Source organism: Onychomys torridus, chromosome 20, assembly GCF_903995425.1.
Source record: "Onychomys torridus chromosome 20, mOncTor1.1, whole genome shotgun sequence".
NCBI lineage: Eukaryota > Metazoa > Chordata > Mammalia > Rodentia > Cricetidae > Onychomys > Onychomys torridus.
The window spans coordinates 14,554,961-14,582,668 of record NC_050462.1 but is presented as its reverse complement, the minus strand read 5'-3'; the positions used below and the strand labels follow the sequence as shown (position 1 = coordinate 14,582,668).

Genomic DNA, 27,708 nt, shown 5'->3' with positions numbered 1-27,708 from the left:
TAATGGCTCACCCCAACCTTTGCACCATAGGAACACGCAGTCCAGGGCAGGGATCCAATGCTCCCACGCTGCAAATGATGTCTACCCCATTTACACTCGGGACATGAGACTATGAATGAAATAGATGTGCATGTACAGGTCAGTGTCCTGGGGTTCGCAGTGGAATAGGAACTCTACTTAACCCCCATAATTTATTCTGGCCAGTGAACCATAATATCAACCCCAAAACTAGAGTTAATGTTGAGCACATATTCATGGATCCTTGGGATTTGGAGCTAATTCCTTTCCAAGTGTATGTCACTTGAGAGAATGGCCACACAGGCAAGCCTTCTCCACATATCTGCTGCTATGGCATGGTCCTTGAGTCGGGGGCTAAGAACTGCTTAGTTCCTCTTGCCAATCTACTTCTCAGAGCAATACAATACAATATACTAACATCCGGAGGCGCCACTGGAAGATGAACATGGCGTGCGAAATCTCAGGCCAGCACAGGTGCCTTTTGTTGTTAAGTCCTGTGCTTCATCAATCAATCAGCAAAATGTAGAAAGCTGCCCAAAAGAGCCTGTTGATCAGTCTCCCAAGGGCTCCAAATTCAGCCTGACCCAGCTCGGACACTCGGGGCAAGACTTGGAACAGACAGTTTGTCAGCAACTGAGGAAGATTCAGAACTGGCTCTAGTGTGTCGATCTCTCTGGCTCAGAAGTTCACAGCCTTGGCTGGATGGACCGTCAAAACGTACCAGTTTGTGACTTCCCTCTCAGAGATGCTGGCTTTGGTTGTATGGATTTCTGGATTTTAAAAAACAACCCGAAGTCAGATGTAATTGTGCATGCCCATAATCCCAGGAAGATCAGGAGTTCCAAGTCACTCTCAGCTTTAGCACAGTGAGTCTGAGACTAACCTGGGCTACATAAGATTTATTTTAAAAAAAAGAATCAAACTGAAATGTGGAGAATACACAGACTAAAACAAACAATTAAAGGACCCAAACCCAGGAAACAGGACATCTCAAATAACCTTCTCCATCAAGAGCCACACTAAAGCACTGGGCTATGCTGCCGCTCCACATCCGTGTCTCTCCATGCGACTTCCCAATTTCTATCCGGCCCAGCTTAGAATCAGGCTTGCCCTTATCAGTCAGCTATAGCAGTCAGGGAGGTGACCATAAACATGATCCTGGGGCTACTTCCTAGAATGGGGAACTTTACACCAGACAGCCACCCGCAGTGATGTCTGCACCAGTTACTCTCCCTCATGTCTGAGCCTCTGTTCTGCAGGGGTCAATGACAAATGGCAGAAATACCCAAGACGCTGCTCGGTCAAGCAACTTTAATCAAGTTCATGATCAGCTATACAAGTGTGAATTCAAGAAAAATCCTGTACCATCCTGTACGTGCTGGGTCTGGTCTTCACTGCTGTCACTTGTAAGGTGTTGAAGGTGGGACCCACTCATGGATCTTCTTTCTCGTGGTGGAATAGGGAACATACTGCTCTGGAGTACCAGACATGTTGAGTTTGTGGTTTGCCCAGATGAATTTACGAGCAGTGGGTGGATTCGTTGTTGGAGGGTCGTCAGTCATGCAGTGAAGCCAACGGTGCCTTAAAAAGGAAAGATCCCAGTTATGCTCTACGGTCAAACTGCAGCAGAGTGCCCAGAAACCCCGCCCAGCAGGCCCTCAGCCGTGCCAGCCTGGCCACCAGCATCATCACCAAGTCTCGTCAAATTGAAGGGCCATCCTTTTTCAGTCACACCATTCTTTTATGGCTTACAAAGAAAGAAAACGATGCTGTCCGATTGTAACACAGTGGCACTTAGAACATGGATCCTTACTGTGGTTGTAAAAACGTTACTCTAGAGTTGATTATAAATAGTGCTGGTATGAGAGTTTACAGGCTTATCTAGACATTTAATACACTTGGGTTACTCTGGCTCACAAAGCCTCAGTTTGAAATTCACAAAGGTCCTCCTGGAGAAAAACAGCTTCTGCACATGTCTTCAATTCAAGCTGGAGCCTGAACACCACAGAAAAAACAAGTTGAATTAAAAATACTAAATCTTGGGACTGGGGGACTTAGCTCAGTGCAAGAACACTTGCCTAGTTCTCTAGCCGTGTGTGTGTGTGTGTGTGTGTGTGTGTGTGTGTGTGTGTGTGTGTGTGTGTGTGTGTTGGAGGTAGAATGATAAAGTCAAGCTGGGCAAGGTGATGCACACTCACTATCCTGGCTGCTCCACAGGCTCACGTGTGAGGACTGCTTGAGTCAGGAGTTCCTGGCCAGCCTTGACAACATGAGAACTTGTCTCCTATAATAAGCAAACTATATGCTTAAGATTCAAATGAGATTTTGATGACACATAGTGCTGGCACCACAAACTATGTAAGTGTTACAATGTTGCTCAAAATACACTCTATTCTTCCTTTAGAATTGAACTGGCCGGCCACACCAGTCAGCTCTGAATAGCAGTTTTTTTAAGGTAGTAACAACAACCTTTAAAAAAATATGAGTAATGTCATCTTATTGTTTTACGTTTGTGTTTATTTTCTGAAGTAATATTCAAGAGACACAGTCTGTCATTATTGAAGGAACTGAGACTCTGAATGCACTGTGAAATCTGAAAGTGCACTCATGTTAATGGAATACAACTTTCAGAGCTGAGGTCTATCTTAGTAGTAGCAAGATGGTCAGGCATGTATGAGGCCTGCGTTAGAACAACCCTGTAAAACAAAATGAAATAGAACTTCCCAGTTCCTCAAGAGGTTAGAATTTGGCGTGGGCATGGTGGTTCATCATCAGTATGGAGGCAGAAGCAGGAGGGTGAATTCAAGACTAGTCTGGGCTACATTAGCAAGATCCTGTCTCTAAACAAACATATAAACAGATACATAAAACCATAGCTTGAAATTTCTAAGTATTTTGGTTTCATAGGACATCTAATTAAATTTCAAGAGTGGCAGAGAGATGGATCAGCAGGTATAGGTGCTTCCCACCAAGGTTGAGGACCTGAGTTCAGAACCCACGGGGAGGAGGAGGAGACTAGCTCCTCTGACCCTGAACATCCATGGCAAGCATACTCTACATACAAGCACACATAGACACACACACACACAAAATACATGCACGTCCCAAAGGCTATTTGATGGGAGACTTTAAGAACCTGGCCCAACACAGAGTAGAAATGGAAGAGCTCAGTAATGAGAAAGGTCTCCAAGTTCAAGAGACAAAAAGTAGCAAAAGCAGAAATGTATACGAGGAAAGGGAAGCAGAGCTTCTGCACATCAGATACTCCAGACCCTGAGCTTGGAAGCTAGAGAAACCACTACTGCAGAAGAAGCCACAGAACTAGAACCCCAGCTCCAAGGGGGAGTGACAACGTAGCCACAAAGAAGAAGAAAAATATTTACTCCGAGTAAATGTGAACTTGAGCACACTGCTAGTGAGGACTGGCTGCAGTAACTGATGGGTTTATATGAGCAACTGGCTAAAACCAGTACACACACACACACACACACACACACACACACACTACAATTCCTATTTGAATCTAACAATTGCATCGTGATAGGCGAGCAATGACGGATGAAGAAGTCTGTACAAGATGGACTGGTGTCCACCTTACATCCTGGGACCAACAAGCCAGGACCAGGAAACAAAATATGGAAGTCCTTGTGGCTTCTGGTGGTGCAGATGGGCTCTGCTGATTACTAAGAAGAGGGATTAGCTGTCAAAGCAAGCCTGCCTCGTCCCAAAGGGATCTGTGTGAGTTCAGGGCACAGTGCAGAGAGTTGACTCGCACTTCATTGAGTCAGCTTAAGTAATAAAAGTGTTTTTCAATTAATTACTTTCAAGACCATTGAAGGTTAAAATGATATTTAAGAAACCACAGTCTAAAGCTTGCAAATGCCTATTTGACTACTTAAGAGATAAACTGAAGAGCTCACAGAAAAACAGAAAATGCAAGGAAAAGATCATTTTTATTGTAATTTATAAAATTTGAAATCCTTGGAAGGATACACGCAAGTATCAGGAAACAAGCACACAACAAACCATCATCATCAGCTGGGCATGCGCCACCACGCCTTTAATCCCAGCACTCGGGAGGCAGAGGCAGGTGGATCTCCGTGAGTTTCAGACCAACATGGTCTTCAGAGTGAGACCCTGTCAAAACACACACACACCGAAAACCAAAACACACACACACACACACACACACACACACACACACACACACACACACACACACAAACTATAATCATTACAATAAGATACAAAGAAATAAGAAAAAATTTATGTTCTGCCAGGCTAATAGTGTAAGCCTTCTGTTTTTGTTATTGTTATTATTATTATTATTAAATAAAAGGGAAAGAAACGGTACCTTTAGATTTCCACACCAAAGTATTTTATTTGCAAAGTATTTTTAACTGAGGGTCATACTTATTCAAATGGCTTAAAGATGCCAATATTCTAAGAGCACTGTCTACAAAACTGGTGACTGGTATTCTCTGGAGACAAGATATAAAAGTTTGGCAGCACCCTAAGACCACAAATAAGGACACTGGCAAAAAGGAGAAAAGCTACAAAGAAGAAAAGAGAATTTATAACGAACAGGTGTAACACTGGGTAAATCAATATTCAAATAGACTGACAAGAAACCACATAACTGGAAACAGAGACATTAAATCATAATTACGGTAATCCCCCCCACCCCATCTACCCAACCCAGGCTGATATCAATGTAAACAATCAAGCCTGCTTTATAAGATGGCCAACTCAAGCTTGTTAACACAGGAACTATTAATTAAATGTAACGTGAATCAAATCCCTAACAGGTTCTCCTTCAGAGTTCAATGATATATTCTAAAATCAGCTGCAAGTCCAACAAAGACAACTGTGGACGTCAGGAAGAGCCAGGGAGACTGTCACTAGTAGATAGCAAATGTTAAGTCACAAACAGAATGCATTAAAACCAGTCCAGATGCACAGCAGACACAGACTCCCAGTCCCGACAGGCTCAAGTCAACCAGAGGAAGGACTGGATTGTCACATCATTGGGGAAAGCAAAAAATTTTTTGACACACTTCTGGGATGAATTTGTTTAAAAAAGAAAATTTAAATTTCCCATTACACATCAAAAAATTCCAGACAGAGTCAAAGTGCTTAGATATACCAAGAGGTAACTACTCAAACAAGTGTTTCAGAGATAATAAACATCTAAAATGCCTTAGTAAATGTAGTTTATTTGAAATGGTCACTAGAATACAAGATGTGTCATTATACACTTTGATTTTTTAAAAAAGTTTCTTTCAAACTTCATAGGTCATGCATGCTGTATTTAATGCTCTTTCTTGTAGGAATCGGCCTTAAAGAAAGGGGGACCCCCAGGCCATTCACTGTGTATGAGGAGGATGCTGATCACAGCTTTACTTATAATAATGAGAAAATAGAAAGAACAAAGCCAAGAATAAAGGGGAATGTTTAAATGATTGCACAGCACAGTCACAGGACTAAACTCTCACTATAAATTACAATACAGACCACTCCGTCACTTGATAAAATAGTTGCCACATTTTAAGGTTTAAAAGCAGGTTGTTTGGTCAACTTTTTAAGCAATACTTAAATAAGCATTTGCAATATTTAAGCATTTGCAAATCATGGGCATTATTTTCAACACCGCAAAAACCATTAATTCCTTTATCCTTGTAACAAGGAGGAGTGGAGATTATAGCTCCAATTTAATAATTAAGGGATCCAGTGCACAAGACTTTAATTGGTTTGTCCAAGGTGGCAGAAGGACATTAATCATTAAAACAGGACTGGACAGACAGCTCAGTGGTTCAGGGTGCTGACTGCTACAGCTGAAGATCTGAATTCAGTTCCTAGTACCCACTGCAGGCAGCTCACCGTGACCTATAACCCCTGGTACAGGGTATCTGACACCCTCTTCTGGATTCTATAGGCACCCACATACATGGCAGACACACACACACACACACACACACACACACACACACACACACACACACCAAAACAAAAAAAAACCCAAAAATTTGGACTTGGACTTATGGCTCAATGGTTAAGAGCACTTATTACTATTGAAGAGGACCCAGATTTGGTTCCTAGCACCATGCAGTGGGTTTAACTCCCGTTCCTGGGGATCTAATACCCTCTTTGGCCTCAGCAGGCTCCTGCATGCATCTGGTGCACATAAACTCATGTAAGCACACATACACACAAAAGTGAATACAATTAAAATTTTAAATATGTTAAAGAATGAAACCCAAAGGGCATAGGTACATAGAAAAGAAGAACATAACAATACGTATCAAAATGCTAATGGTTATTGTTTCCATCTGGGGCATAACAGACTTTTATTTCCTTTGTTATTTTCTGTAACAAACACATATTACTTAATAAGAAGAAATCAAGTGTATTAAAAAGAAATACCCTTAGTCAAACCAATTCAGGAAATAGTTATAAACCCTACCCAAGTCTTCTGTCATTATTTTGAGATCATAAATAGATTCTATTGACTTCCAGTCTTACTTAAGGTGCCATTTAAAACAAAATCACTTCCTCCAAAGTACACAAATGATTCAGTGGTAGACAGATGTTTCTCTCAGTCCTACCTTAATGAATGCTTTTCTAGGTTATTTCTACAATGCAACGTCCTTCGCTAATGGTCACACAGAAATGTTGAAAGTATTTATTTATCTAATTTCCTACTTGTAATATATCCAGAATGTACCATGGTCATGATAACCTATGAATACAATAAAGATTTTTTAAAAAATTCTGGACATTGGCAACAAGAACAGTTCTTTGTTTTAAAAGAATAACCCCAGCTTATTATTTTTTTTTTATATTTGTGTTTTAATTTTATATATCAGGCATGGGTTCCTCTGTCCTCCCCCCCTCCCGGCCCCCCCCTTCCTCCCAGCCCCTCCCCTCCATTCCCATCTCCTCCAGGGCAAAGATTCCCCTGGGGATTCAGCTCAACCTGGTAGATTCAGTACAGGCAGGTCCAGTCCCCTCCTTCCAGGCTGAGCAAAGTGTCCCCGCATATGCCCCAGGTTCCTGAAACAGCCAGCTCATGCACTAAGGACAGGTCCAGGTCCCACTGCCTGGGTGCCTCCCAAACAGTTCAAGCTATTCAATTGGCTCACTTATCCAGAGGACCTGATCCAGAGTTGGGGGCTCCACAGCTTTTGGTTCATAATTTATGTGTTTCCATTAGTTTGGCTATGTGTCCTTGTGCTTTTTCCAATCTTGGTCTCAACAATTCACACTCTTACAATCACTCCAGGGAGGCTACCTAGAAAACAGGACCCTAGGAAAGACACAGGGATCACCCAATGACAGAGAAATGGATGAGATCTACATGAACAACCTGGACGACAGTGGGAGTAAGGAAGGGCAAGGTTTGAGGGAAAGAGAACTTAGGGGATCAGGAGATCCCAGCTGGATCAAGAACAGAAAGGGAGAACAAGGAATAACAGACCATGAAATTATGAACACCACATGAGAACAGGAAGAGGCAGAGTGCTGGAGAGGTCCTCAGAAATCCACACTGATACATCCACTGTAGACTACTGGCAATGGTCCAGAGAAAGCCTGATCTGACCTAGTCTGGTGATTGGATGGCCAAACACCATAATGGTCGTGCTGGAACTCTCATCCAATAACTGATGGAAGTGGATGCAGAGATCCTCAGCCAGGCCCCAGGTGGAGCTCCAGGACCCCAGCTTATTTCTACACCCCAGGTACAGAGAATTCCATTAACTTTTCTTTGTAAAATGTAAGGATTCTTTTGGGATGCCTGTAACCCCAGTATGGTGGTGTACAGGCAAACGGGTTACAAGTTGAGTGCCAGCCTTGGATTGCACAACAAGCTTCAGGCCAGACTGGGCTACATGTAAACCTTGTCTCCAAACCAAAATCAAACCAGAGCTGGGTGTGGGTACATACCTGTCATTCCAGCATTTAGGGGACTGAAGCAGGAGGATGGTGAGTTTGTGGTCAGCCTGGGCTACATGGCCAGACCTTGTATTTTTAAAAATGGTAGGAGAAAAAAAAATCTAATCATTCCATCTATAGTTTCTTAGAATATATTATTTTATGGTCAGAAAACAAACAAGAGGGATCTATTTTAAGCTAGGTGCGATGTTGCACACCTTTAATCCCAGCATGGGAGAAGCAGAGGCAGGCAGATTTCTGTGAGTTCCTGGCCAACCCGGTCTACATAGTTCCAGGCCAGCCAGAACTGCATAGTGAGACCCTGTCTCAAAAAAGAACAGAGGCGGGGGCACACTGGAGGGAGAGCTCAGCAGGCAAGAGTATTTCCTACTCCTGCAGGGGACCCCTGTCCTGTTCCCAACACCCACATGGAGGCTCATAGCTGTCTATAACTTCAGGTCCTGGGGGTAAGGATAAGAACTTGTCTAGCCTACGAGACAGAAGGTGCACTTTCATACATGCAGGCAAATCAGTCATACACATAAAATAAAAACATTATTTAAAACCATAAAGGAGTGTCATTTTTGCATTAAGTACTTAAAGTAAATTGGTCATGTTATCTATAAATAATGATTGCTTCAAAGAAAATATATCTATCTTCATCCAACAAACGTTCACCTATAAGCTACTCTGTGCTACCAAGTTCTTTAGCATGGTAGTTGAGGAAACAGACAAGACATTAAAAATACACAATAAATGCTAAGCATTTATCTGACAATTTCATGATTTCATTTTTTTGAACTAGAAAAAAATTATCCTGAGTGAGGTAACCCATATCCAGAAATAGAAATATGCTCCTTTGCGTACATATTATGGCTTCCAGTCTAGTGTTTGTATGACCCCCAAGTATGCAAGCAAGTGGGTCTCCGAGTCTGTTTCTTGTTCTTCTTCTTGGGCTTCTTTCCTTCTGTCTGTGTGTTTTGCCCTATTCTGATGTGTTAGTTTTGTTTTATCTTATTATGTTTTATTATTATCCTTTAAAAGCCTGTTTGTTTTCTGATGAGAGACAGAAAGGCGGTGGGTCTGGATGGGAGGGGAGTAGGGAGGAGCTGGGGGTAGAGGGGATACATTACATGACTAAAAAATATTCTCAATAAAAGGGGAATGTCAAAAACTCAAATAAAATGCTAGGCAGAGGCAGAGGCCTGGGAGAGGATGACAGTGTGGGGGGTGCATGCCTCCTCTCCACAGAGCATGCGAGGCCTAGAGAAACAGCTTCTATGAAGAGCCTGTAGCCAGAGTGTCCTCAGTCTGAGAAAAGCCAGAGTCAGTGATGCCAAACACAAATGTAGGGCGGTGGGTGTTCAGAGCTGGAGAGCAGTGAGATCACACAAGCCCTGTGGACCAAGGGGACGGGGACTGTCTTCTGACCATGATGAGAAGACAGGAGACCCTCTGTGAGGTTGAGAAAAATAAAGAGGGCTTGGGGTAGAGCCCAGTGATGGAGTGCTTGTGTCACATGCACATCCCCCACAAGGTTTGATTCTGCAAACTCAGTCAATCAAGGTAATGAGCAAACCCCCCAAATGTAAGACAAAAAAAGCATAGGAGTGAAACAAGAGTGAAGGTGACTAGCCCCCAGACTATTATGGGCTGGGCATGCACCTCAGTGGGACAGCACTAGCCTAGCATACACAGGCCCTAAATTCCATCCTCAGCATGGGAAACAAAACACCAAACCAAAAACACCCAAGCGATGGGGCTGGCGACAGTGCTTGCCAGAAAGCCTAGAGACCTGAGTGAGATCCTGGACTCTCCACAAAGATGGAAGCAGAGAACCAACTTTACAAAATTGTTCTCTGGTGCGGTAGTTTGAATGTAATTGGTATCCCTAAACTCATAGAGAGTGGCACTATTAGGAGATGTGGCTTTTGTTGAGTAGGCGTGGCCTTGCTGGAGGAAATGTGTCAATGTGGGGGTGGGCGATGGGGTCTCCTTTGATCAGACTCAGTGTGACACACAGTTCACTTCCTGTTGCCTGTGGATCAAGATGTAGAACTCTCAGCTCCTTCTCCAGCACCACATCTGCCTGCATGCTGCCATGTTCCGCCATGATGATAGTGAACCAAACCTCTGAAAATGTAAGCTACCCCAATTAAATGCTTTCTTTATAAGAGTTGCTGTGGTCATGGTGTCTCTTCATAGCAATAGAAACCCACATACGTGGGGCAGTGGTGGCGCACGCCTGTAATCCCAGCACTCGGGAGGCAGAGGCAGGTGGATCTCTGTGAGTTTGAGGCCAGCCTGGTCTACAGAGCTAGTCCAGGACAGGCACCAAAGCTACAGAGAAACTGTCTCGAAAAACCAAAAAAAAAACCAAACAAACAAAACAAAACAAACCCCCCCCCCAAAAAAGAAAGAAACCCACATACACATTGTGACATACATTTACCACTGCCCAACACATCAACCCCCATACACAAACACTAACAAATACAATTTTAAAAAGAAAGTGGGGGGAGGGGCAGGGTGTCGAAAAGATGGGTGGCCGTGATAGCAACGATGCAAGTGTGAAAACACCAGGTACAGAAATGCTGATGACGACACATTAATAATCCCTTAGAAGGAAGTAAAGCAGGACACGTTAGCTGAGATGCTAGAGAAAGGTGGGTTGAAATGACCCGAAAGTCAATGGCCAGGTAAAGAGAACTGCTATGTGAACATTGTGGGGAGTCTCCCTAGTCACCAGGCATTTGAAGAACTAGGGAAAATCCAATTATTACATTTATAGATGTAACCTAACTAAAATGCTTAAAATAATGTAATGAACTAAATCTGTAAATGGGTATGACTGTTTAGGAGAATTTAATCCATTCCATTAGTTTATCAAACACCCATCAAAGAACAAGAGAAAATGATTATTCTTTATTTTTATGCAAAAAGTATTCAATTTTCTAATCTTGTTATTCTGTTTATGAGCTAAGCCTTGAGGCTTAAGAAGAACTACAGTTTCAGATTTACAGCTGCAATAAATGGGATGTTAATTTTAAATACAAATTGCCATTGTACAAAAGCCCCCAGTGCCAGAACACTCAACTGACAGGCAGAATGTTCGCTGAGATGCAGGAAGCGTCTGTGAAAGGGGAAGAAGGCTCACACTTTGTGCATATGTCAGACAGAGAAATGGCTATTATTTATAATCACAAACTTTCTTCTAAAGTCGATGTGATCAAGACTATCATCTCTTCTCCCCACTGTGATTCTTAGAGGACAGAGGTAGCAGCTACAGGAGGCTGAGGCAGGAGGACCACCTGAGCCCAGGAGTTCAAAGCCAAGCTGAGCAAGACCCCATCTCTGAAAAAGAACACTCCTTTTCTCAAGAAGCTGACCCGTACCTGTAGATAATAAGGTGAGTGAAATGTTAAGGGTGCATGTCCAGAAGCCAAGGAATTCAGAGTTTATTTCTAGCTGCACCCTGTCCCTCTGGATTTCCAAGGTTTCTCTAACAGTTGCACCTCTTTATAATAAGACTTTGCTTTGTTTTGTGTTTTTGCAGAGCTCCGATTGAACTCAGCCAGGGCCTTATGCACAGTACATAGATGCTCTACACTGAGCCCACCCACCACAACCTCCATCCCCTCCCAGGCTGCCTGCCTGACTTCCTGTCTTCTACAGTCCTCTCTCCTTGTCTCCCTGGTACAAGGTATCATTCAGCTCAGGCTGGCCTTCAACTCCTGATTCTTCTTTCCCCCACCTCCTTACTACTGAGAGGACAGGCATGGACCATCACAACTCCATCCTTTCTATGTCTGTGAATGGCCTCACTCACCACTATGGCACTGACCAGTCAAGCCGAACCCAATGAATCAGTCTTGACTCTTTGTCTACCTACTCCAAACAATCCCATCCATGACCTTGTTCTTTACAAAAAATCTAGAACACAGTCCAAGAGGAGAGAGGGAGGGAGAGAAAGAGAGAAAGAGAGAAAGAGAGAAAGAGAGAGAGAGAGAGAGAGAGAGAGAGAGAGAGAAGTATACAAGGAGATATACGTGGCTCTACACTGAGGAAAAAATGACATGTTATCTAAAAATGAACAGAAGGTGCCACCAAGTGGGGACACAGTATACATGCTGCAGAGACAATCTAAGTGCCATTAACCACAATTTTTAATCAGTTCAGGGTTCCCATACATCAAATCACAGTCAATCTACTACCACTGGTGTAAGTGAAAATAATAATTTTATTCTAGATGCCTGAAATCATCCAAATGGTCTACTTTTCCACACTCAGTAACATTTTAACTCTGTCAAGTTTTATGTTTAATTTACTCATTATTTACTTGGTTTTTATGTCTGTAATTCCATGCACAGGCTAACTACCATACCCAGTGAAAATAAATTTTTGTGCATCACTATCTAGACAGGGGCAGTTAATTTAAAGATAAAAACTGAGGGAAAATAAAAGTGGTATAAAATATGTATTATTTACTAAATAAATACTTTGAAGTTACTTCATAAGCAATTAAACTAATACAAATTCCTGAAGAAATTAAAATCTTACTGCTGATCCCATCAGAGAGGAAAAAAAAGGTTGACAGGAAAATGGAAACGCTGAATTGTAGAGCATTATTATTCTGCCTGATTGTATTCATTATGTGACTATAAACTCCCAGAGGGCAGATATATTTCACTTTCACACAAACGCATCACAGTACTTGACATGCAGTGAAGCAAGCCCTCAATTAAATATTAGTGAATGAGTTTGAGCAGAGTGCTATGCTAGGTTATTGTCATGCTCTTACTTTCTCGTCCTACAAAGCCCAGTGCCCTTCCAGACATCTGCACTCTCTCTGGGGAGGAGAGTCACATCGGCAGGTGCAGGAGCTGGCCTGTGATTGAAGCTTCCTGCTCCCCGACAGCCACATCTCGATGGACATGGGAGCCACGTTACAATCCCCATTCCTACAGGAGCATGCCAGTTCTGAGCACACCAGCACCGCGGTGAGCCCGAACACTCCTAATGAATAGGCTTTTGTGATTCCGCCCAAGCCATAAGCAGTTTACCAATCAGAACTCAATTTCTAGCTCTATTCTTACCTGGCCTCCAGAGCAGTGAGCAAGGCATGCCACCAAAGGTCATAGTCTTTTAAATTACATAGTACACTGGCTAAAACCACAGGAAATCCCCGTCTCCAGCACCAACCCTATCCTGACTTCCAGTGAGTGGTTTCAACTGATATTCCCCTGCCCCAGTTGTGGTATAAAAGAGAACTCCTGACTACCAGCCTGTTTCCCCTCCCTTGATAAATCTACCACCAATACCCCAGATCCAAGACCTTGAATTAAAAGACACCACAACAAAAAAGCAAGTAATTTGAACTTAAAAATGAACAAACAGGCTTTTGTTGTTGCTGTTTAAGACAGAGTCTTGCTATGTAGTATATAGAGGCTGGCCTCAAACTTTCCATGCTTCTCTCCCAGCCTACGGAGTGCTAGAACTTCAGGTGTGTGCAAGCAGGCCCAGCTCCTGAATGAACCTCTTTTCCCTTCTTACATATATCTTAGTTCTGTTTCCTGTTGCTGTGCTCCAGGCCTCCCGAGAGGGCCTCCGATGATCACCTCTCCTGGACCACCCCCTTGTGCAAGGCCCATTTTTAGAGTAGGGACTGACTGGCTCACTCCTAACAAGCAGAATGGCACTTCTAAGATTAGGTTTGGAAGGCCTGGCTTCCACCTGGAGAGGACTCTTCTGCTTTCTCTCCAACTTCTGGCTCTGGGGAAGCCAGCTGTCAAGTCATGAGGTATCTTGTGCCGAAGGATCCTGTGAGTGTGGCGGTACAGCCTTCCAAAGTGAAGATAGGACGCCAGCTCCAGATGGCACCTCCGCTGGAGCTCTGGGAGGGCCCAGGGCAGAGGCACTCACAGGAAACACCCAGGTGCTAATGAAGAGAATGGGAGCCAATGTTTGCTGCGCTGAGCTGCAGGATGACTGATGCCCGGGGACTGATCACCTAACCCTCTGAGTTGCAGCTTGTATCACTCACATGCTAGTCCAGCAGCTATCACCAGACAGCTAAACTGTGCACAGCAGCGTCCTGAGGGATTAGCCTGAGGCCTTAGCTCTTCCTTCAATCTATCCAGCAACCAGAATACAAAAGCCATGAAGGGAGGCCAAGCTGGGGTGGGAGGAAAATATGCCCCAACAGTTACTATAGATATGTATGGAAACGTCATACTGAAGCTCCTCATTCTGTATGCTAACCCAGCAAGATGTGTCAGAAAATTCACACTAGGAGAGGTGTCCTTAGGAATGGAGCAACCGTGTGTGGGTGTTGTGGGCAAACGGGGGGGTTAGGAGGAAGTTCACGACGGGAGGTGGCAGTCCACTGAGGGACTAGGTCGGAAGTACTAACTCAGTAACATGTAAAGAATCATCGAGAAGTCTATCAAGGGAAAAATGCCAATACAGGCTGGGGGAGAGGAGATGGAATGTGTGGGATTAGGCAGAAGCATGACAGTGATATGAAACCACTACAGGAATGCTGTGGGCTCTGGTGGGTTCAGCAGCACATGAAGGAAGTATCACAAGAAGCCTTCTGGTTGACCATACACGTAAAACTTGAGCTCCCGGGATGCTGGCACCTAGTAAGTATGCAGCAGGATGACCCCAAACTACACATACCCTCATTTATAAGACTTTATTGCTAAAGTTGCTAGCCATCATCTTCAAGTCTGGTCTCTCCTGTAGGCAATTACGGCTGAGCTACACCCGTAGCCTGGCAATTTCTCTTCCTTTTCTTTATGTGTCCGTGTGTACTGTAGACATGAACACGGATGCCAGTGCATGCTCCATGGGGCAGTATGTGGGGACTGCAAGTTGATACAATGTGTCTTCCTTCACTCACTACATCAGCTCGAGAGATGGTTTCCCTGAACCTTGAGCTTGTGGACTGGACAGGCCGGCAGGCAAGTCTCTGGGGGTCTTCTCCATTCTATCTGCCAGTGCTGAGGTTACAGGTGCACACCACCATCCTGGGCTATGTACGCGCTGGGGATCCAAACCCAGGTCCTCACGCTTCCACAAGAAGGAAGCACTCTATCCACGGAGCCATCTCTCTAGTTCCTGGCATGTTCCTAAGAGGACACAAAAGCTCGCCACATCAGTTGGGTCTTCCGCAAGGAATTCCATGTGGCACCTGATGCTCTTTGATAGCATTTTACCACGGAAGAACCTCTTGGAGTCTTCCCTCAAACCACGCTACAGTTTTATCGACTAAGTTCCTGTAGTACCCTAAGTTCTTTGCTATTATCGCCACAATGTTCATAGCCACTTTACCAGGAAGCACTATCTCTTATCCAGGAACACCTTAACATGGAATCCCAGCAGCACCCAGACTCCACTTCTGACTCTAATGCTCTCACCTGTCCTACCACAGCGTTAGTTACTAAGTCCTGAACCCCTCAAAGCCACTCGTGAGGGCTGGAGTCAACTCTTTCTTATGTTGACATTTGTACACCCTCCCATGACTTACTAATGCTCTAATGCTTTCCAGAATGGTGACTGTTTTTTCTAGGTTTCCAGTTCACTGCTCACATCCATCAGAGGAATCGCTTCTGTAGTAGCCATAACCACACACGTATTTGTGAATTATGCCATGTAAGTCAGAATTGCTCCTTGATACAGGGGTTACAGAGGGGATATGTGTTAGCAGGATTGTAAGCATTAATTTCCTTGTCCATCTCCCTTGGAGCACTCAGTAATTGTTGTCAGTGAGTAGCAATAGTGGAAAGGAATCTATTTCTGAGCAGTAGGTCTCCACAGTGACATCAGTTAATCAGGTTGTAAACAGGAATGCCGCTGTCCAGGTTTGCCATGCCATTCACAGATCGCAGGTCTCAGCACAATCCCTAGAGCACAGGCTTTTTGGAACAGCAAACAGCACCGTCTTTCACCTGAAGCCATCAGCAGCATTAACCCTGAACTTTGAGGCCGGGCACTGAGGTCGCCACTCACCTCTAGCTATGGAGTCCCCGTGTAGGGGAGGAGTCTGCTGCATCTGCACTGACACTGTCAGTTAGCAGGACCACAACTGGTCCCTGCCGCTTCACCTGTGACTGTGACGTCACGGAAATGCTTTCTCTCCTTAAACTTCATAAGCCAACCCCTACCAACTTCAAACCTCTTCCTGTGGCTTCCTCATCTCTCTCAGCCTTTACAGGAAGGGTGAGGAGCTCTGGTCTTGCTCTAGATTAGGCTTTGTCTTAAGGGAATGCCATGGCTGGTCTGATCTAGTATCGAGACCACTAAGGCTTTCTTTAGCAAGAAGTCAGTTCTGCCACCCTAAAGTGCACCTTTGCTATCTATCACTTTCAGTCAAGACTTTCCTTCGAAGCCACAGCTTAGCTAGCCGGCCCCAGAAGCCTAGGTTTCAGCGTGTCTCAGGAATGCCCTTCCTCATTATACTCATCATCAACTTTTTAGAACGCCTTTCGTCGGCTTTTCAACCACCACACTATCCGGTAATCTTCAGATCCCATTCACAGGCATCATCTAGCAAAATTATTACAGCAAAAAGATCAGGTCTCATGGCTCTTTAGTTGCCTTCAGACTGGGCTGAATTTCATGACCCTGATAGGGCATCAGGCTTGGGGCATGCCCTGGTCCATCTCCCTGCACAGAAATCACTGTTTGTGAGGTGGAAACAGAAACCTTCAGGTAAAACGGGAGCACCTGGTACAGGAAAGCAGGGGCTCACTCTCAGAAGGACGGGATCACTTCAAAAGCATCCAAAAGGCATTCCAAATGGGTCCCAAAAACCAAATCGAGCCCAGTTTAAGTAATAAAAGAACTAATTATAGAAACTGATTATAACCCATTGACTCAAACAAGAATTGAAACTAATATAAATAGATTAAAAATATGAATGGGATATGAAACTTCAACATATTGCCTCACAAAATGCTAATTAACTACAAAGGGGAAATGAGTAATTTCTTTTTTAGGAAAAACCTAGCAGACATCTCAATGAAATGACAGAAGTTATAATTAACAAGGGACAAATCCAATCCGGAGGCCACTGGGCAGAGTGTGACAAGAGAAGCATGGCCTTATTTCTGTGAAACCCTGCCCACATGCAGCCCTGGACTTGAGAGGAAAGCATCACCTTCCAACACAACTTTCATGCATGTCCCTTTTCCTGCTTTAACGGACTCTGATTGATTGATTGATTGATGTAGTGTTGCCGTGGGTTGAACACATCCTTGCCCATCCTGAGCTGCACCTCCAGCCTGGAAACAAAACCGAAGCTCCCGGGGCAAGCATGGCTCTCGCACCTACTCTCTTCTCTTCATATGTAATTATTTCAGGCATTCTGTCATAATGACGGAGAGCTAACATTACTCCATATTAACTGTTTTTAGTATTCCTTTCTTACAGTGGCTTTTTTTATGTGTCATAAAACTTAAATCAATGTATATACTTTTTATCCTATTATTTGTATTCCATCAATTTAGTACCAGGTTCTGCCCAAACTCCATGGTATATCATTGGTAACTTCTTGAAGTCAATGCTTAAATTGTGTTTAAACAGGAGATGCCCTACATGTAGTAATTATTCACTAAGGTATTGAGGTGTGCTAGGGCCGCATTTGGACACCCTACTTTGAAATTATTCAAATGCCGATGATACTTCTGAAAATGAGATGATTTCAAACTGTTTCAAAGAATTTGTAAACCGGATCACAAGCTACCTTACCTGCCGGTGACTTCCAAAGAACTGCAGATAAGAAGTGAAGGTGTTAGCCATGTCCTACAGTGTTCTGGGACACATTTATGTGCCTTGTCCCATTTCTCCTCCTTTCCCTCACTCACAAACTGGCCATACTGCTGTTCCTGTACACACCAGAGTGTGTGTGAAACACCAGAGCTTCCACAGCTAAGCTTCTAGGAGAGATTCCATCTGGACTCTACCCCTCCTAAAACATCACTTCCTCAAAGAAGATTTTCCTGTCCTCTGTATTAAAAGAACCTCCTAAGCAGGGCACAGTGGTCTATGCCTATAATACCAGCACCCAGGAAGCTGGGGCAGGATCATGAATTCGAGGCCAACCTAGGCTATACAGTAAGACTCTACCTCAAAAAAAGAAAGAAAAAAAAAATCCTGGATTTCCCCCATTGTTCTCTACCTCCTTAGAAACCCCAGCTTCATTTTGTCTTCTTTGTTTTCACTGATTCTTCGAAGATACCCAACCACACACACCTGCTTTATCCAATGTTCTATTTGTAGCATCTACGATAGTTTATAAGCACTGGGTACTCAATGAACAGTTGAATGTGGAAAGATGATTAAGTTGCATCTGCTATTCATGCTGTATGTGCATTAATGCCTCCTGGCTCTCTCATTAAAGATTTGCTCACCTTCAATTTTATTTTTGTTTTATTAGGAAGGGTTACACTCTGTACTGCAGTCTGGTCTTGAATTCACGGCCATCCTGCCTCAGCCTCTGGAGTGCAAGATCACAGACAGAAACTATCACATCTGGGTCCCACCTTCAGATTTACGTACGGAAGGAATGGAGAATTCCACAGTAAACCACAATTAGCAGAGTGAGTTCTGTCTAAGAACAAACGCAGCTGAGCCTGCCCATCACCACCTCTCCCCATACAGAGATGAGTCATCAAAGTCTCTACCCTTAGGAGACCCCTTTCACAAGGAAATCCAGCTTCCTATCCCCTGTCGCCCTCAGGCACCTGCTAGAGTGATCCTGTCTTCTCCAGCTCTGCCTGTCTGTCCATGTGATCTTATACGTGATCATGTAAAAGGACTCACTCAGTTGAACAGGACTTTTATCTTGCCAAATGTTAACTCATTTTAAATGGGCTTCATCTCACATAATTTAAACCAGCACCCCCGATCTCCCTGCTCTCAAGATGCTGACCCCACGTCCAAATGCTAGTATCTAAAGGAGAGAGATGTCAGTCTGAACACAACAGCACACTGCCTCTTATGTCCACCCAGAATAAAGTCCAGCTACGAACAATCAATGGCACAGAAGCAAGGTGGTTGCTCTCAGCTGGTAATTGCTGTGCTTGACCTTGAGGCTGTGGGCTGAGTCCTTTAACACATCTCTGGACCTGAACAGCTCCGCAGACCTTAACAGAGCCACAGCCTATTCCCTTAAAACATCACAACACTAAGCCCAGAGGGCCCATCTCCTAGCCCTGCTACTTTACCTCTTCCACTCACTAACTTCCTGCAATGGTACGCACCAGTGTTCCCAATAGTTCAAGAACTGGCCCAGGTGAAAACCTACTTATGAGTAAAAGCTCTTGGAAGACGGTTTTCCTCGCCAAACAGCACTTTTGAAAACTGTTGGCCCAATCAAGTAGCCTATTTAATTCTAATAGAATAAAAGGCTGGATATATGAATAAAGGGTTAACTCCTCTCTGCTATCTTAGTACTCAGGAAGCTGGGCCAGGAGGCCCACAAGGAGCTTCAAACCAGCCTAGGTCACAGAACGAAGCCCTGTGACACACACACAGACACACACAGACACACACAGACACACACACACACAGACACACACACACACACACACACACACACACACACACACACACACACACCAGTTCAGCAGAAGACGCTGAGGGCCTTCTCTTGAAGGCATGTTAAAAATGACACTATATATATGTAATATATAATGGCGTGGTGACCTGGGGAAAAACACATGCCACAGTACCTACCACCTATGTGAGCAAGGAAAAGGTACAAAGAAACCAGCCCTGGTTTCCTCATCTATACAATGATAGTCCTAAAATTCCTTCAGTCTCTAAAACCTCTATGGCTTCATAATATGCATGTTTTGAAACAAAAACAGAATGTTAAATGCAGCTCACTTAACAGACTTATATAAAATATTTCAGAGCAAAGTACTTACATCATTTTTATTTTTTTATTTTTTTGATTCTTGAAACAACAAACTTTGAAAATCCTTCCCAATTGGTCTACAAAATTTCATTTAAGAAAATTCTAAAACCAGAAACACAGCTAAAAGTTGCTGATTTAGTGGTGCAGGCTTGGAATCCTGTCTACTTAGCAGGTTGAGGCAGAAAGAGCACCAGCCTGGACAGGGGCAGGACTTTATCCCTGCTTCAACACATGGAAGATGGACGTAATAATGGATGCTTCTAAGATCAGGTCCAACAAGGCAATATGGCTTCCACTTGGTTTCTCTTGAAGTACTCACCTGAAGAACCGAGGCAACATGAAGGTGTTCCCAGCACAGCCTCAGCTATGCTCCCAGCTGACAGCCAGCATTAACTGCCAGCTGCAAAGTGAACAAGTCTTCAGATGAGCCGAGAACTCTGAGACCCCAGACATCCCAGAGCAGAGACAAGCCATCTTGTTTTGCCTAGAACCCCTGACTCACAAAAGTTATGGAAAAAACAAGTGATTGCGGATTTTTGCTGTGGAGTAACTTATATAACCACTGTGCCCTGAGGCAGACTCTTATCACTAGTAAATGCCTTATAAGTCAAATAAACACCACGCTGGCTTAGCTTACCATTCAGGAGGCACCATGCTTCCATCCATATCCCAGAACGTGTTTTTGCCGTTCATTTCAGTGGTGTATATGACCCATCGGTGACGGCCTGCGAGGAAGAAGATCGTTTTTTTTTGATGCATGTACACAGAACACCAAGAAGACATTGTGTTCTAACACAACAGCGATGAACAAGGGATGGCATCCTGGCGTGCTAAGAAGCAGGCTTTGTCACAGAACAGGGATTAAGCGGTGTGTGTGTGTGTGTGTGTGTGTGTGTGTGTGTGTGTAGGGCACAGTGGGGGGGGGGGGTCCGCAACCTTTTCACAGCGGAGAATCCTTGCTTCTCCCCAATACCCCGACAGAGAAATGAGCAAAGAGGGTAGGCATGTGTCCTGCCTGGCCAGGGCACTCCCAGAAAAGACAACTCTTCAGCGACCAGAGCCAAAATGTATTCGCAACACTACACGTGAATTCTAGGTTTCTAAGAAAACCAAAAACCAAAAAAGAAACCACGTGATCTTTTGGAAATGTGTGAAACTTATTAACAGGGAGTATTCTAAGTGATGGTTAGGTACAGGGCAGTTCACGTCATCAAAACAGCATGGCTGCGTTTTTCACTCAAGTGTCTGGGAAATGAGCTGGGCGGCCTACCTATGTTTCTAAGACTAGGAGAAAGCTAGTCAGTAAAGTGCCTACCCTGCACTTTAGGACCCGAGTTTGAGCTCCAGAACTCAAGTAAATAAAAAAGTAAACAAATAAATGCCAGGCATGGCGGTAGGTGCATAGAACACCGACTCAGTCAGAGATAGGTGGCCCCCTGGGCAAACTGGCTGGCCAGCCTGGCCGACTCGGTGAGTTCCAGGCCAACGAAGGGGAAAAAGGTGAAGGTGAATGGTGCCTGAGGAATGATATGCAAGGTTGTCCTCTGGCCCTACACACCCACACACCAACATAGTACACACACACTCTCAACACAGTACACACACACACACACACACCCACACACCAACATAGTATATACACACCCTCAACATAGTACACACATACACAGACACACAGACACAGACACACACACACACACACACCCAACATAGTATACACATTCTCAACATAGTATACACATACACACACACTCTCAACACAGTACACACATATACAGACACATAGACACAGACAAACACAAACACACAGACACACACATACACAATATAGTCCACATACACTCTCAATATAGTACACACATATACAGACACACAGACACACACACACACACACACACACGCTCCCTAAAAGCGCTCACACTTTCCATCAGGTCCACTGGCAGGACAGAGAACCGATAACTGAACATGAACTATAATCCAACTGGGCAGGGGACTGTCAAGGCTGATGGAATGGACCATGGGGTAGGTTTAATAAATTAGGCCCTGGCAATAGATTTATACTATGACAGAGCTGACCCTTAGCAATCTCAAATAGGACATCCATTTTTTGTTTCGTTTTGTTTTTCGAGACAGGGTTTCCCTGTGTAGCTTTGCCACCTTTCCTGGAGCTCACTTGGTAGTCCAGGCTGGCCTCGAACTCACAGAGATCTGCCTGCCTCTGCCTCCCAAGTGCTGGGATTAAAGGCGTGTGCCACCACTGCCCGGCTCTGACATCCATTTTTAAATTGTTGAAAGTCAGGGCTGGAGACATGGCTCAGCAGTTAGGGGCACTTGCTGCTCTTACAGGGGACTTTGCCTCAGTTTCCAGTGTCCACACAATGGCTCACATCATTCGTAACACCAGTTCCTGGTAACTGATACCTTCTTCTGGCCTCCATAGACACCAGACATGCATGTGCTGTACAGACATGCATGCAGGCAAAACATTCATAACCATTAAAACTAAAAAATTATTTTGAAATTGAAAGTCCATGTTCATGCTTAGCAATTCCACTTCTAAGAATTTGTTTTTAGACTATTTAAAGAATTATTTATTTTTATTTTATGTGTATGAATGTCTTATCTGCATGTATATACGTGCACCACATGTGCCTGGTGCCCATAGAGGCCAGAAGAGGGCATCAGATTCTCCTGGAACTGGAGTCGTAGACAGCTCCCATGTGGATACTGTGAACTGAATCCAAGTCCTCTGCAAGAGCAGCAAGCACTCTTAATCACAGAACCATCTCTCTACCCCCCCCCCACCATTAGAAAGTCTTTAAAATATACATAAGCTAAAGTATTAAAAGAGAAGGAAAGTTACAAGGGCCGGTGAGATGGCAGAAGGGAAAGGTGCTGTGGTCAAGTGTGAGGACCTGGGTTCAATCACTGCATCCCACACTGTGAAAAGAGAGAACAGACTCCCACAGTTGTCCCCTGACCTTCCCATGTGCACCACGGGACTCAAACACCCACACGTAAAAATAAGTAAGTACAGCCGGGCAGTGGTGGTGGCGCACGCCTTTAATCCCAGCACTCGGGAGACAGAGGCAGGCGGATCTCTCTGAGTTTGAGGCCAGCCTGGGCTACAGAGTGAGTTCCAGGACAGGCACCAAAAAGTAAGTACACAGAGAAACCTGGTCTTGAAAAACAAAACAAAAAAAAAAAACAAACAAAAAAGTGATTTAAAAAAAAAGTAAGTACATAAATGTAATTAAAAACTTAAAGAGGAGAAAATAGAGTAAACTTACAACAGAAGTCACTTTGTACTTTTTTCTTTTTCTTTTTTACCTCTGTACTTAAGAGTTGAATCCAAGGGTGGAAAAGATGGCTCAGTGGTTAAGAGCACTGGCTGTTCTTCCAGAGGTCCCTGATTCAATTCCCAGCACTCACATGGCAGCTCACAACTGACTGTAACTCCAGTTCCAGGGGACCTGACACCCTCACACAGACACACATGCAAACAAAACACCAATGCACATAAAAAATAAAAGGAATCATTAAAATAAATTTAAAAAAAAAAAGAGTTGAACCCAGGGCCTTGGTCACACAAGGAGAGGACTCTATCACTGAACTATTTAATATTCTCAGCTCAACGTTCACTCTTTATACGCTAAAACTGAATATTTACAACAGTGTACGTCATTTTAATAACTAGCAAAAATAAAGGTTCTTATATTTTATTGTGAGAACAGGAAAGGAGAGAGGGGGGAAAGTCAGTTTGATTCCTAACAACACAGTAGTGAGTGGAAGGAAGAACTCCTTGGCCTCTCTTACCATTCCTGTTATACGATTAAGTCTCTTTGGCAAAGCTACTTCTTGAGCTTTGGCTGTCCCCTCTATAAAAACCCGTTTTTAGTTCATTTCTTTATGATGTTAACCTCTGGGGCACCGACTCTCAGCCACGTAAACTGGACTACTACTACAGTGGATGTCTCGCTTTCTTCACCTGACAGATGAGGCTTGGTGGCGGGGGCCCACACTGGCTGAGCCATCTCGTCACTATTGAGTTTCACATGTCTTTCCAAGGACTTCGTATAAGCTCACGCGTGATATGGAAAACAGACTCAAAATCCCAACCGCACATCCAATCATTCACAGAGAAAATATTGCACTCACCAAAAAATTGCTTATTGTCCTCATAGTACTTGTTCCCATACTTGTCCTCTCCCACCAAGGTACCGAGCCGTATATCATTTGCCCTGTAAATACATGAAAAAGGGGCCTCTCAGAACGGTTCACTGTTCAAGACACAAACGGGAGCAGAGCGAGAGCACCATGTACGGCTGCTGCGCCAGCTACAGGAATGAGGAGATTCTGGGGACAGTCGGGTTGTACATCCCTATAGCTTTCACCACTTCCTGCCACTCAACGTTCAAGGATCACCTTTCCTGCTAAGAACTCCGGCGTCTCCTGTGTTGTGCCAGGGGCACGTAGACAAGTGAGAAAAATGAACCCAACACAACGGGTGTGCTTAAATTACACTTTAAACCACGACCTTCAAGCCACAGTACACGTTTTCCCACCTTCCCTGCACCCAGAGACACTCGTCAGCAAACTCTTCGGGGAGTCAAAGTAGTTGATCTTCCCTATGGCGAATGTCTCCAGGACTTTTCAATCCACTGCAGGTCTCCAAATGGTTCCCCGCAGTGGATTGTCGGGATATCGGGGGCTGACACAGAGGATCAGGAGCGCCTCCTTCAACTTCTTACAGTACGCCAAGGCCAAGGAAAACTCCCCAAGGTCACCACGGACGGGGGCGTCTGGGAAGTCACTGCACCCCAGGACTCGGGGACCGGAGCAGCCCAGCTGCCCCAGCCCTGCAGGCGTCACAGCCCCATCACTTGGGACGGAGGCGGAGCCAGAGACTTCCTACGATCCGCAACCCTGGGGCCGAACCTGTCGTCCTTGACCGGAACTGTGGCCCTCCGGGGGTGATCTACCCCGGGCCCCTTACCAGGAAAGCAGCCAGCGCGGGGCCGTCCCCAGAGTCCCAGAGTCGAGATCTGGCCCTCCTACCTGAAGAAAATCTTCAGGAGGCCACGCAGGCCGCCGTGGCCGGTGACCTGCGCCAGCCCGCGCTTCAGTACCCCCACCAGCTCCATGTAATAAGCCTCCATGGCCCGCCCTTTCCGTGGTCCCCGCAAAAGGCGCCGGTCGGAAGCAGCGGCTCGCGCGCAAGAAACCGCCGGCTGGAGGTTCCGAGCAAGAGGAAGCCGGCCGAGGGCACCGCGCGCACGCGCGGAGCTGGAGCCGGCCGGCCCGGGAGAGAAGTTCTGGAACTCACTGCAGGCGCAGGTTTAGTGTCCGCCTGAAAGGTGGGAAGAGTGCAAATGTTTTCAGAGGCTGGACCCAGAAAGCGACCCTGTGGGGGACAGTACACCAAACAAAGCTTCCCCAGATGGGAGTTTCTCCGGTGCATTCTTCAGTTTCTTCCTCCAAAAAACCCGATAGAACCCATTCCAAAAATTCCTTACAGCGCTGGAAACTAAGAAATGCATTACTGACCCCATATCGGTATTGTACCTTCGATACCGAGTGCATGTGATTTTGAATGCACACTTTGGTGGTGTCAGTAGGGAGTGAGGAAGAAATGAAAAGTAAAAGATTAAAATATTTCAAGGGTTAGCTATTTTAGTTGCTAGGTTAATATTCAAAATGTAAGCATTTTGCAGAGATTGAAAGGACACCGCATAGACTTCATCACAGAGTTAGTGCTTTACAAAATAGTAAAATAAATAATACTGGCAAACCCTTAACCATAATAACCAGGGGCGGGCGGTGGGGAGGAAAGAAGAGAGAGAGAAGATTGAGATTAATAAAAACTAAAGATTAAAAATGGGGTGCCGCCGGGCGGTGGTGGCGCACGCCTGTAATCCCAGCACTCGGGAGGCAGAGGCAGGTGGATCTCTGTGAGTTCGAGGCCAGCCTGGTCTACAGAGTGAGTTCCAGGAAAGGCGCAAAGCTACACAGAGAAACCCTCTCTCAAACAAACAAACAAACAAATAAAACAAACAAAAAACCGGGGCGCTGCAACAAGCAGCTAGGGAAATCTGAAGGATCATTAGAGAATACTACAAAAACTTATATTTTTAAAGTGTTGGAAAGGACAGGAAACGGATAAATTCTTAGACACGCGAGACCTACCAAAATTAATTCAAGAGAATATGAGCAATTTAAACAGATCCATAGCAGTCAATGAGACCAAGGGTGAAACACAAAGTCTCTTAGCGAATAAAAGCCAAGAACAGATGAATTCACAGATGAATTCTACCAAACCTTAAAAATAAAAGAGCTAGTGCCAACTTCTCCAAGTGTTCCATAAAATAAAACGCTATCAACTCGTTCAAGAAAGTCAGCATTATCCCAGTACCAAAGCTGAATAAGACCACTTCACAAAACCTCACAGAAACAAAAATTCTCAACAGAAGCCTTGCAGGCTGAATTCAAGAACTCACTGAGACTACACACCATGACCAAGCTGTTTGGATGTAAGTATGGTTCATCCTATGCAAATCAATAAATATAATACAACACAAAAATGGCTTTAAGGAGAGAAATCACAAGATTACTTCAACAGATGCAAAAAAAAAACAAACAAAAAACCAAAAAACAAAAACAAAACACACACAAAAAAACACCAAGCTTTGATAAAGTTCAACATCCTTTCATGTTAAAACCCTGAAAAAACTAGGAATAAAAAGAACATATCTCAATATAGTCAATACTGGATATGACAAACCTATAGTCAACATTGTACCAAATGTGGAAAAATGGAAAGCATTTCCCTTAAAATAACAATGGAAATAATAATGGCCGAGATGGAGAGACGACTGGACAGTTAAAAGCCCTGGCTGCCATTGCAGCCAGGCTGGATCTGTTTTCCAGCACCCACATGGTGGTGAGCACCCTTGCCTTGTTCTTTTCTGAGACTAGATGAATTCATTTACTATGATTACTTCCCGTTGTGAACATTTTCATGCAAGTGACCATAACACTTCATTCTTCTCAGAAAAAATGTGTCACTTTATAACTGGATCATTTCTGCCACATCATCAGGAATGTTCACCTTATAGTATGAATGTGGCCCGCCTCCATGTGTGTGTGTATATATATGTAAGTGTGCAGGTGTATATATATGCCCATGAACTTGTGCAGGTGTGAAGGCAGAGGTCAAATCTGGGTGTCTTTCTCTATCAGTCTCCAACTTATTATTCTTTAATGTGCATGGAAGTTTTACCTGTATGTATGTCTATATACCACATGCAGGCCAGGTGCCCATGGATGCTAGAAGAGAGTATCAGATCCCTTGGAACTGGAGTTACAGACTGTTGCCAACCCCCCTGAGGGTGCTGGGACTCAAACCCAGGTCCTCGGCAAGAGCAGCCAATACTCTTAACCTTATTTTAAAGTATTTCTGTATGTACGCTAGTTCCTGAATGTACATGCTGCACATGTGTGCAGTATCCTTAGAGGCCGAAAGAGGGAGCCAGATGCCTCGAACTGGAGTTACAGACTGTGGTGAGCCACCACGTGGGTGCTGGAAAACAGATCCAGGTCTGCTGCAAGAGCAGCCAGGGATCTTACCTGTTGTGCCATCTCTCCAGCTCCCCCACCCTGATTTTTTGAGACAAGGTCTTTCACTGAACCTGAAATTTGTCTAGACTGGCTGGCAGTGAGCACTCAGGATCCACTGTCTCAGTCTCCACCCCACCTCCTGCCCCGCCCCCAGCACTGAGTTACAGATGCACATGGCTCTACTTGGCTTGTATGGGTTCTAGAAATCCAAATTC

At 44.4% G+C, this 27,708-nt stretch overlaps 1 protein-coding gene across 1 annotated transcript; it reads right to left on the bottom strand.

Moving 5' to 3' along the window:
- Positions 1–1,314: 1,314 nt before the first annotated feature.
- Positions 1,315–25,067, bottom strand: Ndufa12 (NADH:ubiquinone oxidoreductase subunit A12). The gene is made up of 4 exons (XM_036169410.1): positions 24,935–25,067; positions 24,035–24,117; positions 20,514–20,601; positions 1,315–1,599 (listed from the first exon to the last, which is right to left on the bottom strand). Exons 1-4 carry the CDS (start codon positions 25,033–25,035, stop codon positions 1,419–1,421), a joined length of 453 nt encoding a protein of 150 aa, XP_036025303.1. The 5' UTR covers positions 25,036–25,067; the 3' UTR covers positions 1,315–1,418.
- Positions 25,068–27,708: the final 2,641 nt, after the last annotated feature.

Bases quoted from the DNA above. Each gene is read 5' to 3' on its own strand.
- Ndufa12 (XM_036169410.1), bottom strand. From the start codon at position 25,035: ATGGAGGCTTATTACATGGAGCTGGTGGGGGTACTGAAGCGCGGGCTG. The intron at 20,602-24,034 runs GTGAGTGCAATA...TCTTCCTCGCAG, and splicing joins GGACAATAAGCAATTTTTTG to GCCGTCACCGATGGGTCATA. The intron at 1,600-20,513 runs GTAAGCTAAGCC...TTCCTTTTTAAG, and splicing joins AGCATGGTGCCTCCTGAATG to GCACCGTTGGCTTCACTGCA.